This window comes from Periplaneta americana, chromosome 14, assembly GCF_040183065.1.
Source record: "Periplaneta americana isolate PAMFEO1 chromosome 14, P.americana_PAMFEO1_priV1, whole genome shotgun sequence".
Classification (NCBI taxonomy): domain Eukaryota; kingdom Metazoa; phylum Arthropoda; class Insecta; order Blattodea; family Blattidae; genus Periplaneta; species Periplaneta americana.
This window is the reverse complement of record NC_091130.1, coordinates 92150173-92167898: the sequence shown is the minus strand read 5'-3', so window position 1 is coordinate 92167898 and position 17726 is coordinate 92150173. Positions and strand designations below refer to the sequence as shown.

Genomic DNA, 17726 nt, shown 5'->3' with positions numbered 1-17726 from the left:
CATTATTTGATTTGACATTATGCTTCATTTCAAAAGTTTTTCTTGTTTTTTATGTATTAGTGATATTGAAACAAATTCTGATTCTGAGACACTGATTCCGTGAAGTAACATAATTCTTGATATTCTTACAGAACTCCTGTCTATTTGAAGTTCAAGAGATGTCTTTTTTTGCACTGTGTTCCTTGCATTATATACTTCCATGCAAATAAAAAAAGTTTTCTTCTTCTGCTTTATAAATCACAGAGATATCATATTGTTACAGCATGCCATCATACTAAAGATACGGTCACATGTCGCTACTTTTGCAGCGATGCATTTAAAAAAACTGCGCAACTCTCGTACTGCGACGTGTGAACAACGGTGCAACCCGAAAAGTAGCGGCTGCCGAACCTGCTGCTCGGTACTTTTCCATGCTGCGCGCAGCTTAAAAGTAGCGACATGTGAACAGGGTTCTCAGGGTTGCAGCCGCAGCATTTTTGATATCGGTTTTGTTGAAACTTTTGCTGCGGTTGCTACCAGTGTTGCCACCCAAATGTGCCAATGATACTTTTATTGTTTGGATGTATTTTAATGTTAGATGTGATGAAAATAAATAATTTGTAACAGTTATTAAATGTACAACACAGTCTGAGCATATTTGCTGACGATATAATTCACTTTTTTAATTTTCTGTAGCTTAATTTCAAACAGGAGGATTGCCAACATTGATTACGTAAATATGCTGTTGGTTATCATTTAAGTATATAGGCGTTTTTAAAACCTTTATAGTAAAAATAATGCCAATTTCTGAATACTAGTTAGGGCAGAAAAGCAAATAATAGATAAGTAAGCTTTCACATGAGTTTATTAATAATGCGAACATAACCACAAAATGTATATTGAGAAGTCAACACAGAGATGGAAACCTGCAGCATGACTCCGGCTGCAAAAGTAGCGCCTTGTGTGTGAACAGAGTCGCAACCTCCAGGTGCAACTTTTGCTGCACTCGGGTTGCGCAGCACGAAAAGTAGTGTGCAGTGTGCTACTTTTGGCTGCAGTACAAAAGTTGCACAGCAAAAGTAGCGACGTGTGACCATACCTTAAGGTTGACCCAAAGATGATTCTGTGACATTATAATTATTTATTTATTTGTGGTATCCTGTCTTGCAATTCAAACTGTCACATTTCCTTGATGTACAGATGTAACTGCACATCACTATGTGGTGACATATTCCTTCCCTTTTTACTTCCTTAAAACTGTCAGAAATTACTTACTTGAAGACAGTAAAAAGATGATTCCGTGACAAATGGATTGCCCTTGAGGCATGTTGATATAAAGGGAATAATTGAGTCTGGGTCTGGTAGAGTTCCTGGGTAGCTCAGTCGGTAGAATGTTGGTGAGCTCAGCTAAAGGCCCTGGGTTCGATGCCCTGCCCCAGAACAATTTTTCCCTTGAAATTATTCAAGTCAGCTTTACAGGAAGCTATACCTGAAAGCCAGATTTGTATAATACACATCACTGTTTGTTAACAGAACACCATAAATTTAAGTCACACGGCACTTAGTGTGCACTCAATGCTGAGTCTCTGACATTTTGTCAACCCACTTGAGGTATGTATATATAAAGGGAATAATTGAGCCTGGATCTGGTAGAGTTCCTGGGTAGCTCAGTCGGTAGAGTTTTGGTGTGCCCAGCTGAAGCTCTCCGGTTCGATGCCCAGCCCCATAACAGTTTTTCCCTTGAAATTATTTAATTACAATTTGTTACTCATAAATTAATGGTAAAGCGAAATAGGTTTAAATTTGCATTGGAATGACTTCACGTCTTCTTAGTGATCGAGAGAAATCTGATTGCTAATAACTCATCAACAGCATTTTCATAATTTCGTGGTATCATAATCTGTAAAATTTACACATGATTGCACGCCACTGCTTTAGGGAGATTTCCCAACCACAACTGAATCGAGTTGTACTTGCAGCTTAATTGTGTTGAAGATTCATGTGTGTTTGCACCAGAACAACTTTCAGTTCAGTGACTGCAGATTCGATGTCGTCTTCAGCTTGTGAGCACACCATTTTGTGCATATAAACAGCAACTGTCAATTGCAGTCACCAAAATGCACAACACACCCAGTTGCTTTCAACTCAGTGATTAACTGAAATTTCAGTTGATTTGAGATTGAAAGAATGGGAATGTACATATCCACGGTCGACTCTAGTAGAAGGTCAGAAGGCTCAACTTGGCAACACTGTGTCGTCTGCTGTTGTCAGTCATACTGTTGTCATACTTCACTAACAGAACCGAAGAGTTTTAATATTAATATCAGAAGAAAACCGTTAAAAAGTTAATCATACTTTGTACAAGGAGTCAGTTTAATACATTGCGGATTATAGATAAATATATATAGCTACATTTGCAACAAAGTAAAGTAATCCTCTTATATATTTTTAAAATCTTGAAAAATAACATCTCTTAAAAATTGCTGTAATTTAATACAAGGATTCGTAAGGGGTCTGTCGTGTCTTCATTATTTTTCTCGTTATTTCCCACATGTTTCATTCATTTAGTGTTCTGCCTGAGGGCAGGTCTTTCACTGCTATCCCAGCTTTCTCCAGTCTTTCCTATTTTGTGCCTTCTTCTTCGTTTCCTCATATGATCCATATATCTTAATGTCGTCTATCATCTGATATCTTCTTCTACCCCAAACTCTTCTCCCGTTCACCATTCCTTCCAGTGCATACCGACATGCTATAGTTTTACTGTCAGTGACACAGCTCATCGGCTCTGGAAGGAATGTGGAGTAGGGGTAGTTTTGCACTAGTAGTGAATGGAGAAAGAAAGTTAGAAATGCAATGTAGCATGCATTGTAAAAACATTGACTCATTAATTCTGCACCGCGTTACAATGTAGTAGCTGATTCTGAATCGTTTTCATCATCATCATCATCATTACTGCTGTTATCATCATACCACTATCATTATCCAAACAAATAATCAAATTATCCACTACTGCAGGCACTGTATTATATCGAAATCTACGAGTATATTGGCTTTCCATTTTTATTGTATGTTGACAATAACCCTTCCAGTTTTGTTTTGTTATTGACGATAAAGCCATTTCTGTAAGTTCCTTTAATCTTTGCAAAGATAAATCTCCTCTCACATTATTTTCTGTTTCATCTTTTTCTATGCTAATCCAATCAGGGATAAGTCACACATATAAGGAGAAGTCTCAGTACAGTGTGTCCGAACTCCACTAGCCTTTGGTGAACCCTAAAAGTCTTTACTTGAGGACTGTGTTCCTCGATTAAAGAGAAAAGGTCGACTTTGTGAACTCTTTCACCATTTTACCGTAAATTCAGACACCAATGCACAGTGGGCCAGAATCGACTCAAAATGGGACAAAATTATTTTATGTCTCTATTGTTTTCTTGGATGCATAAAATCAATAGTTTTCACTTTTTCTTTAACTTAAAAGCACTTTCACAACATAATAGTTTTTTTATTCAATATCTTATTCCTCATCATTACATTTTCATTACTGACATTTTCTTCATGAATGGCACTTTCTTCTTCTTCCTCACTAGAGTCTTTCAATAGCTGTAATCCTTCCTTCCACAAAGGAGTTTTGTGTTTTTTATGTGACTTTCTGATATTTGAAATGAGAGGATCGGAATATATGAGAAGGTTGTTGACTAAATCTGTTATTGTGTTTTTACGAGAACTTTTCCTTGTGTGGGGCTCTCGATATATTATTTTAATATTTTTATTATGAGTCTCCTGAGCCTCCTCAGATAACTGTGCGATTGGAAGCAGAGCTGAGTTAATAATCTGAGACCCATGGATGAGAATTTTGTGTACGCTAGCTGGGAGGTTAAACAAGGGATACTTCTGAATGAACAATTTTGCATTTTCTAGCGCATATTGATTGAAAGAATCAACTTTAATATCTCTTCCACTAGAAATTACTCGAAGAACAACTGCAAAACGTATAATTAAGTCTTTGTCTATCCCGGTTATGGATGATGTTAATTCGGGATTTGAGAAGAATCTTCTAGGAGTATTCCCGTTGTTTGAGGTTCCACTCTCTCCTGGTTTATGTTTGTCCGCAAGAAGTCCCATCTCATTTGGAAACCGACTCTGAATTTCTTCCTTTCTCCTTTTCATAAATTCGTCTGGCTGTATGATCTAACACACTCTGTAACTTCACTTCTGCACTTATTTCTGTCAGAGTAATATCACATGGATAGCAATGTAGCTTTGCTTCTTGAACTTCATTGTACGCTGGATATAAATCTACATTTCTACATTTTGCTTTTAGTCTCAATAAAGTGTACTGGTACTTAGATAATTTCGTATCCATTATCAGGGCTAAAATGTCATCACCACTATATTTTGCAACTTTCTGCAGGAACTACTATGCTCGTTATATGCAGTTGGAATTTTTGCCGCACGGATTGGTGTATTTACAGCATTTTCCATTACTTTAGCTGGTTCTTTTTACCAGAAGCCTTCAAACTTATCTGAGTAACAAGAACAAGCGCAGCAGGATCAGCAGCTTCTCTGAGATGTTCAATTTTCCTCCTCTTGGTCTTCTGAGATGATTCAGAGAACAATTTTCTTGGATGACCAGAATTACTGTACAACTATGAACATCCAGCCACATGTTCAACATGAAATTTATTACATGGGAGCAGCTTAAATTCTTGATCCAGTGAACTGCCATATTTTTCTTCCTATATATTTTTCATTCTGTAGCAATTCTGCTATCTTTTATTCAAATTACTGCAGAATGAACTATTTTTTCTTTAGTTCTGAAGAAAAATCTTGTTGACAATTTTCACGTAATCCTAATTATGAAATAACAAACTCATGAACAGCTGTCTTATCATTATTATTTTGTAGCAAGGCTTACATGATTTCACAGTGTAAAAAACAGCGGTCATCTGGAATAGTAATGAATAATACTGTACGTAGGTATCTGAATTTTCACACATTAAACAGAAAAGTGCAAGTAGCTGCAGCTGAATACGACTTTCCTGCAATCTATAGGGTCTGTTTAAATCATCGACACAAAAGTTTTCGTAACATCGAGTGACACGCACTTTATAACCCTCTTTAAATATTGAAAACTAAAATATGTTAGCTTAAATTGCATTCCTCCGAGTTATCACAAATATTTACACTCTGTATAAACCAATTCAAAATTACATGTGTTCCTAATAAAACCTACACCTTGTTCTAACATTCTCAGCGATTGTTATTTCTTTATTCACGAATATCACCACGTAACACACACCACTGTCTCAAGCACACAGCCTAGGACTGACTGGTGTGCTATCGCCTGGTTACAATAGTTCTCTTTCAAAGCTGTAGCCACAGTTGTTAAAACATGTTATCGATGCCGCATCATGAGTTTAGTGCTCACCAGCATCTCTACTATGAGTATACACTGTCAAAAGTATTGTAAAAAAAAAAGTTCATTTTTTCAATTTTGTCCCATTTTTTACTCAGTCTGGCCCACTGTGCAGTGTAATATGCGGTGCGTTTAGTGGCCTGAGTAACAATGCGTAAGGCTCTTGTTCTTGGCTTCATTTCACACGTTTATATTACTTTCGCTATTATTTCACGTGCTTGGGAATGAATGACTTTCTTTTTCTTTGGAGGGGACACGATTAGGCACATTTAAGTTTAAGTTAATAAATTTATTTGCTGTATACAGCTAATACACTTAGAAATACATTTAGTCTCTATATATATGCAAACACTATGCACGAAATTATTCTACAAGAGTTACTATATACACTTAGTCTCTACACCTATACGTATATATACGCAAACACTACACACGAAAGTTATATTGGTACGTCTTAGCTTTGAATATTTAAATACGCCAGCAATTCAATTAACTAGAGAAAGCAAACGTTCACCTCTGTCTTCCAAGTACAAATGAAGAGAAAATGTTTTTCTGAAGAAAATGTAAAGGGGATTAAGGAGAGTGTATTCATCCCAAAAGTACTGTTAGCCAGCAGCTTGCTACAATGTTAGCCTCACACCACTCAAAACAACCACCCCTAACTTCTCCAAGGTTAAGGGCAGATGAGCTGTGTCATTGACAGTATATTATTTATAAAAGTATTCCATTAAATCATGTACAAAACTCAAACACATACGAGTCATAGGCGTGAATATTAAACACATTTTGTTACATTGTAATTTATTTAGAGCATAGGCCTACGTTGGTTTTCAGCCAGAATTAATGGATCTATCCAGTTAGGTTAGGCCACTTTTTTCAAACTTCAGTAATATTCATTTATAAAAAGACACTGTAGGTATCTTAAAAGGAGTAATGTCTTTATTATTAGATATTTTTATCTTATTTCCAACATCTATACGGCAGTTCTATATTGTTTATCAAAACATTATTCCATTACATTACATGCAGTAATCAACACTTACTGAACAATTCCTAAATGTCTAGGTCTAGGCTGTACACTATTAAATACATTTTATCTTATTTAGGCCTACATTTTTCATATCTTATTCTAAAATATCTGCAATTTTCTTTTATCATACACTGATTTACTGGCAGCTATGATATAATTCCTTGCCTTTGAATATTATTATTTAATTATGTTCATGATGACAGAAAGTATTTTATCAGGAAGTTTAACTTATTCCATCTCACGTGGGCATACATCGTTTATAAAGCCAACATCACTACACAAGACTGTTTTGAGAGTAACTTCAACAACTTCTTTTAATTTTCACATCTACATAGTTTTCTTCACTAACACTGTTTGAAATTCTTTCAACCCATAAGCAGTGCTGACTAGATCAGACGCTATGGACAGTACTCTATAACAGAGTCGCTAGTATGAAAGGATAATTCCAAGCCTTTGGCGTGAGACAAACTCGATAGCTCAGTGGTAGAGCGCCTGACCGGAGAACAGGAAGTCGCAGGTTCGATTCCCGCTCGAGGTTGTGAAATTTTTCTTTCATACCATGGCATGATTGTGACTATAATAGTATTTAAATTCATGACACATCTTGTTCACACTGCTGTAGTTTTGTTGGAGTAGAGTTGGGTTGCAATTGAGAGTTGCTCCAGTGGGAAACCTCCCAATATGTTGTTCGAGGGACATCCCAAAAATAAGTTTACAAGGTATATTTTTTAATATTCATGTTTTATTTTGTACATAAAACACTGCACATTGTGCTCTATGCTCAATGCTTTATTTTTCGACATAGTCTCCATGGTGATTAATGCATTTGTCTAACTATTGGTCAAGCTTGTCGATGCCACTCTCATAGAGTGTGGTGTCCTTTGTGTTGAGCCAGCATTTCACTGCTGTTTTGACATCTTCGTCACTTTGGAATCTGTGCCCTCCAAGATGTTCTTTCAAGGCCGGGAAGAGTTGATAATCACTTGGTGGAAGATTAGGGCTGTATGATGGTTGTTCCAAAGTCTCCGACCGAAAATGGCGCAACAGTTTTTGAATGGCATTGACAGTGTGTGGCCAAGCATTATTGTGGAGGAGTAGCACACCCTTTGAGAGCATTCCAGGACGTTTACGTCTATTGGCAGCTCGTAAACGTTCCAATGTTGCACCGTATGCAGCTGCATTTATTGTTGCTCCCTTCTCCAAGAATTCGACCAGCAACACACCATCACTTTGCCGGTCGACTTCACGACCTTGAATTTCTTGATTCTTGAAGAACCTGGATGCTTCCACTCTATGCTTGCCCTTTTTGTTTCTGGGGTATGGTGGTGAACCCATGACTCGTCATCAGTGATAATATGCTGAAGAAAATTTTGGCTGCCAATGGCATATTGCTGCAAGAATGACAGGGCACAAGCCATTCTCTGAGCTTTGTGGTCTTCAGAAAGGTTTAGTGGAACCCATCATGCACACACTTTGTGATATCCCAACTGCTCAATACTGCGGCTAACTGTTCTACGTGACAGACCCAAGTTATGCGTAAGTTCTGTGATGATGATTCTCCTGTTCTCTAGTATCACATGCTCAATGTCTATTTTGTTCTCTGCCATGCCAACTATTGTGGATCTGCCACTCCGCACACAATCAACTGTTGTCACCCTACCGGTTCGAAATTTGGTGCACCATTTTGCCACACTCTGACAACTCATCACGCCTTTTCCATAGACGTCCACCAACTGACGATGAATCTCCACAGCTGACATCATCTTAGCATTGAGAAATCGAATTACAGCACAAACTTCCTGCTTGGACCATTGTTCCAGTCGATCCACCATCTTTAACTGGCTTTTGTCAGCAAATGGTAGTGCACAATTCTACCAACCGATATGACGTTACCAACTGAAACAATACGAACATTTCGCCATAGTTAGATGCTGTCTAGCTTCAAGGCCACGGACAATAAATGCCTTGTAAACTTACTTTTGGGACGTCCCTCGTAAATGGAACTCATTTGTTAGCAACTGTTACGATTCTACTCTTCTCTTATTGTTATGATTATGAGATATCTATGATCAATTTATGTAAGGGTATGGATATGCCGAAAATTCATCGCTGCTCGTGGTCGATACCTGGATATCGCCTCCTTGTAACACAAAAATACAGATTTAAATGGGACAATACATCTCGAGGATGGAGATCTAGCACGATTACAAGAAAATTTGTGTTTGCATCACTGTAGAAAGGAAGACATCACTGTAGCTTGCTTCTGAACGATTTCTGACTGAAATCTTCCTCCATTCTGTTGCATCCTTCACCATACTATCAAGACAGTCAGAGAGAAGTGTGTGATTGGTAATAATCTACTTGTTTTACTACTGAGATTCGTGATAGATTTTCCTTTTGTTTCTGAAAACTATGGAAGACGAACCAATAGATTTAATGTTTAATACTCCAGCTCTCTGGCTGATATGTACATTTATTATCAAACAATACATCTCACTTGACGATATGTGTCAGAGGAAGAACGATTGTTTCTATATATCTGAAGTATGATTAGTGTAATATGTTATGTTACTAGTCAGCAATGTATGCAATGGAGTTAGAAAGGAACTGACCATCTACCCTATTATCTCCAGGTTTAGTTGTCTCGTGTATGATGCCTTATTTGTGTCACTTATGACATTTAAACAAACCTGTCTTCGGATAGCTGACTAAACAACAACGCCAGCTCTATAGGATAAACGACATAAACAGCACACAACTGATGTTTTGGCTAGGAAGTGAAAGAAAGTAGCAACAAAATTAGGAGCAACAGGTGTGTTTTACAGTTAATTCCCATTGTTACGTTAATTTTCTACATAATACATTATTGGAAGTCTGTCAGCTGAAGTGCTTGCCTGCCGATCCGGAGTTTCACTCAGGCATGGGCTGTATTTTTTTTTTCCCGAGGTTTTCCCCAACCTAAAAGTGAATGTCAGTAATCTATCTATATATACATACAGAGTGGAAGTGAAATAGCCTTGGAGATTTTCAGAGCGACTAGCTCATGTTGTATATAACAAAAAACTATAATATCATATTTATAGAAAGTTAATAGTTTTTTTTTTCCAGAAAAAAAAAATGTTTTTTTTTTCTCAAATGTTTAACAACCTCTTATTTGGTAACTATTGCAAGTAGGATCGTGATTTTTGTACATATCGATAGGAAAACTAATAGAAAATAATTTATCCCTCTGGTATAGATCAATAATGTGGACAGTTTTCGTGTAAATTTAATTTTAAAAACCTATAATTTTAAGCTACTGCATGATGCGAGTTGGTTGCAACATAGCACCAGAGAACAGCTCATCTAGCGAGATATACCAGGTTCGTTGACCTCTTACATCTGTATCACAAAAAGAGTGTGTTAGCGGCAATGTTGCTGGTTGCTGAAACATCAAACTTAATTTTCTAAATAATTGATTAAATGGTGATCTTATTTGTGTTAATTATGTAAGCAAGTGCGGCTTACAGCTGTTTCGGTGTTACTTCACACCATCCTCAGAGCCTTCTGCATTTAATCAATTATTTATATTCAAGTGTTAAAAGTAGTGTATGAAAGATTCAACATGGATTAATTTTCTAATTAACCGTGCATTTAATCACAAAACATAATACAGGTTTTCTATTCATTTCAGTGTACCCTATCATCCTTTCCAATCTCCAAGGTTATTTCACTTCCACCCCCCATATATATATATATATATATATATATATATATATATATATATATATATATATATAACATGGAAAAACTCGAGAACTGTAAGGAAAGAAGAAAATTTGAAGCAAATTAAAAAAAAAAAAGCCACTACATTAGAATCCACACCTGAGAATAGTAACGAGTACTGGACTCATCTAAAAGCTGTATAGAGATAACAGCAGAAGAAACAATATGATACAGAGAAGATGTGAGAATGAAGAAATCTTGGGTCACAGAGAAAATATTGGAGAAGATGGGGGGGAAAGGAGAAAATGGAGAAACATCAACACAGAAGAAGGTGGAAGAAACTACAGAAAACTTAACAACGAACTAAGAAGAGAAACTGATAAGGTGAAGGAAGACTGGATGAAGAGAAATGTAAAGAAGTAAAGGATCTAGAGAGAAAAGGAAGATTCTTGCTCTATTTTTTATTTTTTATTTATTCATTAAAGACATTACCTCAAAGAATATGAGTGACCACAAGGATCCTGAATACAATAAACGTGTACATACAATATAATGTGATTTGAAACATTAAAGAAAAAAGAAAGTTCATTGTTGAAGGCAAATATAAGTGGATTAATTGAAATAGAAATGATGATGTAATATTTGAAGAGAATCCTTGATAATATTTATAAGAATAGACATTACATAATCAAAAGGAATGTGAAGTTCCTTAAGATAATTCCATGTGAATTTTGTAATTGAACCTCTACTGCCAAACAGCAACCAATGACAGACCATTGTTTAAGAGGGATGTTGTACTTTTGAGAAAGATAAGACAGAATATTTATGTCCACACCCATCTTATTATTTCACTACACTTTCAATTTTCTTCTTTCTTATTAATGTTCTGAATTAAATGTAATAACTTTCATTTATAATGTGGTCACCTTACAGTGAAGGAACCTCCATTGCTGCGTTAGCGTCTGTGCTCACAAGAGCCCAGTCTGTTGAAGACTGGTAATATTAACAATATAGAAATAATAGTCATTGAACCATTTATATATAAGAAAGTAAATAACAATCTTTTAATACAATTACATAATCAATCAGCAAATATAATTAAGCATAATAAGTAGCTTTCTATTCCTTACACTAATAAGAATTACATACTGGTACAGTATATTTAAAAATTTTGTCGAAGATGACAGATTTTCTCATATGCTCCATACTCTTCCTGACCTTTGGTATTTGAAGCTGATAGAAATATTAAAAGGTACTAGTCGTTCGTAATCATATTTTAACTACCAGTATATTGTATAGGTTCACTTGTCAAGTAACCAGCTATGAAAGCCAACCGTTCAAGAGGCAAAATATTTTATGGGCATTCCTCCATGAATACAAATGTTGTCTTGACTGACTGTGAGAAACAGATAATGCTTTATTACAAGAAGCAACCCATTACAATCATATTGCCTTCCTTTCACATTTTTCTCTTTAAAAAGGAATGCTGACTAGTCTATATTCTGCGACTTCAAAAGAATTTTATATATATATATATATATATATATATATATATATATATATATATATTTTGTTATTCATAATTACTATGTTTATATTACTTTTTACATTTTTGTTCTTAGTTTTTATTTGTAAGAGTAAATTGTAAATATTTTTTACAGAAAAGTAACGTCTCTTTTTTTGTGAATTCTTTTGTATAATACAGGGCTGGGCAGCAAGAGTGGATTCTACTCTCTCACTGGGAGCCATATGATCTCTCTTCATCCCCTTTCTTCCCCACCGAACACCGCGCAACAATGATTCAGTGACAGATGAATATTAAGCGTTCCTGTTTAGAGACTGGTTCCACTCCCGATGCCCAGCCCTTGTATAATGCCCTTTATGTAAATTGTGATTAATTTCTCCGACACAAAGAACTTTGGTTTCATGTACCATTTTATTCATCTCTTTTTCTTATGTAAGAAATAAAATTGTTGGAGCTAATTTTGAGTAAATCGCTAATTCACTTTTTAGTATACATCATTATATTTTATCATCATTCCAAGATGAAGTGACTTGTAGATTCTGAATATGAACAAAATCTGTTCTATAGGTCAAAAGAAGTCACTGTACATACACAGACAGGATACTGAAAACCATTTTTTTTTGTAATGTTAGTAGTGCTGAAAACGTCGTGGATTACCATGAAAATCTGGAAAACTATTCTTTACAACATCACTATATTTTCTCCTTTCATTTCGTATAATGAAGAAGTGAAAGCAAAAACTCTTACCAGTACACTTTATTCTATATATCTCTCTACTGAGATGATGCAGAAATAAAAGTAAATTCTTTAAACTTTTTTTTCATACTTATGTATGTACATTTATTCACTTCTGTTTATATTACTAAAACATAAATATTAATCAGTTGAAAATATATTTTCTTAATTTTTAATTTGAAATACCGCAATTATTGAATTTACAATGTACCAAATCTGGTTAGTAACTTAAGTCATTTGTTCCAGGTGAGGTGGAATGCTTGTTATGCCATAGGAAACATGATGAGAAATACTTACTTATATTCTGAAAATTCTACCTGGCAGGTAAGAAACATAATTTCCTACATTGTGTTGTAATTGAGATGTTAAAATCTCCATATAATCTCAGAATTCTGAACTGACAATAATATTCCTAGTTCTGCAAGATGACTCATTCATTCATGGACAGTACAAGCCATTAGTGAGAATATCGAAATAAGTATTTGAATGCAAGAGGGCTCTGATCAGAACATGAATACGCCTATTTAAAACCTTACAGTTCAACTGTCCACAGTAGTGCTTTCAGATTTCATCATGTGACTTTGAAGGTATTTTTGAACAGTTATTACCAGTGATATGTGGATGCACTTGGCAGGCTGGCTGGCAGTGGGCACAGTGGACTGGCAGTAACTCGTGTAGCTTTGTGATGTCACACAGTACATGACGCATTGGTGGTGTTATCATTAGTAAACATGACAACCAATTGAATAATTTCAATGCAAAATTGTTCCGGGGCTGGGTATCGATCCCGGGACCCTTCACTTAGTGCATAAACGCTCTACCAACTGAGCTACCCCTGGAACTATACACGACACCATCACACTTTTTCCTTTGTATCCACACAACTCAAATGAGCTGACAAGATGCCAGAACTCAACTATGAATGCACACAAATACAGTGTGACTTAAATTGTGGCTTTCTATTAACGTACCTCCAGTAACGAATGTATTATGCAAATCTGGCTTTCAGGTAGTAGCTTCCTGTAAAGCGGGATCGATACCCGGCCCCGGAACAATTTTTCCTTGAAATTATTCAAACCTGCTTTACAGGGAGCTACTACCTGAAAGCCAGATTTGCATAATACATTCATTACTGGAGGTACGTTAACAGAAAGCCACAATTTAAATCACACAGTATTTGTGTGCACTCATAGTTGAGTTCTGGGGTCTTGTCAGCTCATTTGAGTTGTGTGGATACAAAGGAAAAATTGTGACGGTGTCGTGTATAGTTCCTGGGGTAGAGTCTTTAGAGCGTTTGCACGCTAAGTGAAGGATCCTGGGATCGATACCCGGCCCTGGAACAATTTTTCCTTGAAATGATTCTAACCTGCTTTACAGGGAGCTACTACCTGAAAGCCAGATTTGCATAATACATTCGTTACTGGAGGTACGTTAATAGAAAGCCACAATTTAAGTCACACAGTATTTGTGTGCACTCATAGTTGAGTTCTGGCATCTTGTCAGCTCATTTGAGTTGTGTGGATACAAAGGAAAAATTGTGACGGTGTCGTGTATAGTTCCTGGAATAGTTCAGTCGGTAGAGTGTTCGCGCGCTAAGCGAAGGGTCCCGGGATCGATACCCGGCCCCGGAACAATTTTTCCTTGAAATTATTCAAACCTGCTTTACAGGGAGCTACTACCTGAAAGCCAGATTTGCATAATACATTCGTTACTGGAGGTACGTTAACAGAAAGCCACAATTTAAGTCACACAGTATATGTGTGCACTCATAGTTGAGTTCTGGCGTCTTGTCAGCTCATTTGAGTTGTGTGGATACAAAGAAAAAATTGTGACGGTGTCGTGTAAAGTTCCTGGGGTAGCGCAGATGGTAGAGCGTTCGCGCGCTAAACAAAGGGTCCCAGGATCGATACCCGGCCCCAGAACAATTTTTTCTTGAAATTATTCTAACCTGCTTTACATGGAGCTACTACCTGAAAGCCAGATTTGCATAATGACAACCGATTGCTAGTGGTTGAAAACAGAAAAACCTTAGTTCCGTTGTCGTTCAGAACTGAAAAGGAATTTTTATGTCTATTTTATGGAGACTGAAGGGTCAGCATACTGCTTAGTTTGTTTGATTAGCAAAATGCTTAGTTTGTTATAAAACTTTGCATCAATTGAAAAAATGTAACCTACGAAGGCACGGTGCCAGCTTTCACAGTAAGGATTTCAGTATGAAGATGAACATGTAGCTCAAATCAACCAAGTAAAGGAAGAATATTTCTGTGAATCTATTCTTAAAATTGCAAAATAGCACATTCCACGAGGCAAACCAAAAAAATACACCCCATTCTGGACAGAAAACCTGAATTTATTGAAACAAGATAGAGATAAAGCAAGAATCAAAGCAGAACATAGCAAAACACTGCCATTCTTAAAAAAGCAATCATAACAGCAAAAAAGAACAGTTTTAATAAATTTATTGAAAATATTAATTACAGAACCGATAGCACTAAAACATATAAATTTATGAAGAATATTTCCAATGCACAGGAAAATACTAGCCAATCTATTATTCATAATAACAAAATGCTAACAAATAGTAGAGATATAGCAAACGCATTTAATAAACACTACTCAAACTCTCACAGATTACATCCCAATATAAAAAAAAACTGACAAATTTATCAAAAGAAAATTACATAAAAATAATAAAAACAATATTACCAGTAATATCACAAAACCTGAAATATTTCATCAAAATTTTACTTCCAAAGAATTAACTATAGCTACACAAAATTTAAAAACCAAGAAATCTCCTGACCCCAACAACATTCATTCCGAATTTTTTAAACATCTGGGGGAAAAAGCCAAGTCTGTACTTTTATCCATTTTCAATTTATCATGGATCACCTTAATTCTTGCAGCTTGGAAAAAAGCAATCACTGTACCAATTCACAAAAAAGGGAAATATCCTCATGATGTTAATAGTTATTGACCAATAGGACTATTAAGCATGATAGCAAAAACCATGGAGTCCATGATCTCCAACAGATTAACTTGGTATTTAGAATCTCAAAATCTTTTATCACCAAAACAAGCTGGCTTTCGACAACTACACTTTACCAATGAACAAGTCATATGCCTCGGCTGAGAAATAAAAGACAGTTTTAACAAGAAAGATGATATCTTGGCAATATTTATTGACTTTCAGTTAGCATATGACTCTGTTTGGAGAAATAAATTATTACTAAAACTCCAGAAATTAGGTATCTCCAACAATATGTTCAGCTGGATATAAGAATTCCTTAGTCGGAGATTCATTGCTACTAAATTCGATAACTCACTCTCTAGTTACAGACAAACATATCGAGGTCTACCTCAGGATGCTGTCCTCAGCACATCTTTATTCAATATTTATATAAATGACTTAGAGGAATCAAACATGAAAACAGCACTATTTGCAGATGATATACAGTAGTTTTGTGGACTTCCGGATCTTACAGACATGGAGACAAAATTCAGTATTCTGCTCTTAAAGCTCTAACTCAACTACAAGAATGGAATACATCAAATTTGATGACACTCAATTTAAGCAAAAGTAACTACCAAATATTTTCATTTGGTAAAAAAGAAAGAGAATTCAATATCCAATACAATGGCCAACAACTCCCTAGGACTTATGAATCCAAATATCTTGGAGTTATTTTCGACAGTAAGTTAACATGGAGCAACCATTTGAAATATATTTCTGAAAAAGCTCGTAAAAGATTCTCCCTTCTGAAAAGACTAGCAGGAAAGAAATGGGGTTGCTCTAGAAATACTTTGAACACTACATACAAAATGTTTATACAGCCAGTGCTGACGTACTGCGGAGAAATTTTAATTACTTCACCTTTCATAAACGAAATAGAAAGTGTTCAAAACCAAGCTCTCAGGCTCATCACTGGTGGAATCAAAACAACTCCAATAGATTCTACGAGATTCCTCACTAATATTAACAGCATCAAAATGATAATAGAAGAAAAAGCACTGATTCAATATGAAAAACTTATCAGATTACCAGGAAACAATTGGCATTCATACAGTCCTCTCCGTAGATTAAAAACTCAAAAAAGTTTCATATCCATTGTTCAAGAATTAAAACAGAAAATCAACATCTCGAATTTTAAAGAAAACTTACAAATTAAATCAAATCCTTTAACTCTGTTAAATATAGAGTATAATCTAAATTTAACAGAAGAAATACTGAAATCAGAAGTAAACACTGAAATAATGAAACAATTGTCTTTAGAGACAATTAATATTAGGTACCCTTCACCAAACTGGCTTCATCTATACACTGACAGATCCTTAATCTCCAGAAACAAGATCCCAGTGCAGGTGTTACGTGCTGTCTCTTCTCACTTTATAGATCTCTTGGATATGGAACAACAAGTTTTGATGGAGAAATCATTGCAATAAGTGAAAGTCTCAGGAATCTTCTATGCCATATCAATAAATTTAAGAATGTCAGACTCCAAAGCAACTATTCTATCAATAGTCTCTAGACACACACCTTTATCTCAAACAACCGAAATAACTAAAATGCTCTCTCAGTTAATAACACTCTATAAAAAAATTGTATTCCAATGGATACCATCCCATTGTGGAATCCTGAGACACGAGAATGCAGATGCTTTGGCAAAGAAGGGCAACACTGCTACTTACAGACCTGTTACTAAATCTTTGTTTTACTCTGTAAAAAGATTTATTAAATCTATATACTTGGATTTCAACAAATAAAATTTGACAACACAATCCCAAGGGAAAAAATGGAACTCTCTGCATCATAATCCACAGTTAATTTCCGATTTACCACGCAAATCGTCTGTAGCTGCATTTAGATTGACAACAGGCCATGACTGTTTGGCCAAGCACCTGCATAGAATTGGAATATATCAGTCCCTTAACTGCCCATTGTGCAACTCAAACCAAGAAATGGATTCGGAACACCTCAAAATCTGTGCTTCAGTGGCTGATCATGACACTATCTTTAAAAAATATTGGAGTGCAAATGGTCAAATGGCTTTATTGTCAAACACCTGGCATTAGAAAACAACAACAACAAATTTCTTATATTTATCCAATGTGCTGAGAAAACAGATATTTTCATACAGGTATCCCCTGACAATTGGTGTTAAAAAGTTTAATCGTGAGTGACGTTCCTTTATTTTTAAACCATTTTCCTTCCTAGGTCTGATGATTTTTATTTATTTACCTGTGACATATTTTGCAACAAATGTGACCCTTTTATCATGGAATATCAAGCCTCCATTATTTTGAAGAAATATTATTTCTTATATCATTTTTCAGAC

The 17726-nt window shown here is 35.6% G+C and overlaps 1 protein-coding gene across 6 annotated transcripts in view; it reads left to right on the top strand.

Moving 5' to 3' along the window:
• Nucleotides 1-17726, top strand: part of LOC138713571 (HEAT repeat-containing protein 6) — a 274274-nt gene that overhangs the window by 231232 nt on the left and 25316 nt on the right. For all 6 annotated transcript variants that reach the window (XM_069845747.1, XM_069845743.1, XM_069845744.1 and 3 more), the window contains one exon: nucleotides 12637-12714. In XM_069845747.1, coding sequence (XP_069701848.1) covers nucleotides 12637-12714 — 78 coding nt within the window. The remainder of the gene's footprint in view (nucleotides 1-12636; nucleotides 12715-17726) is intronic.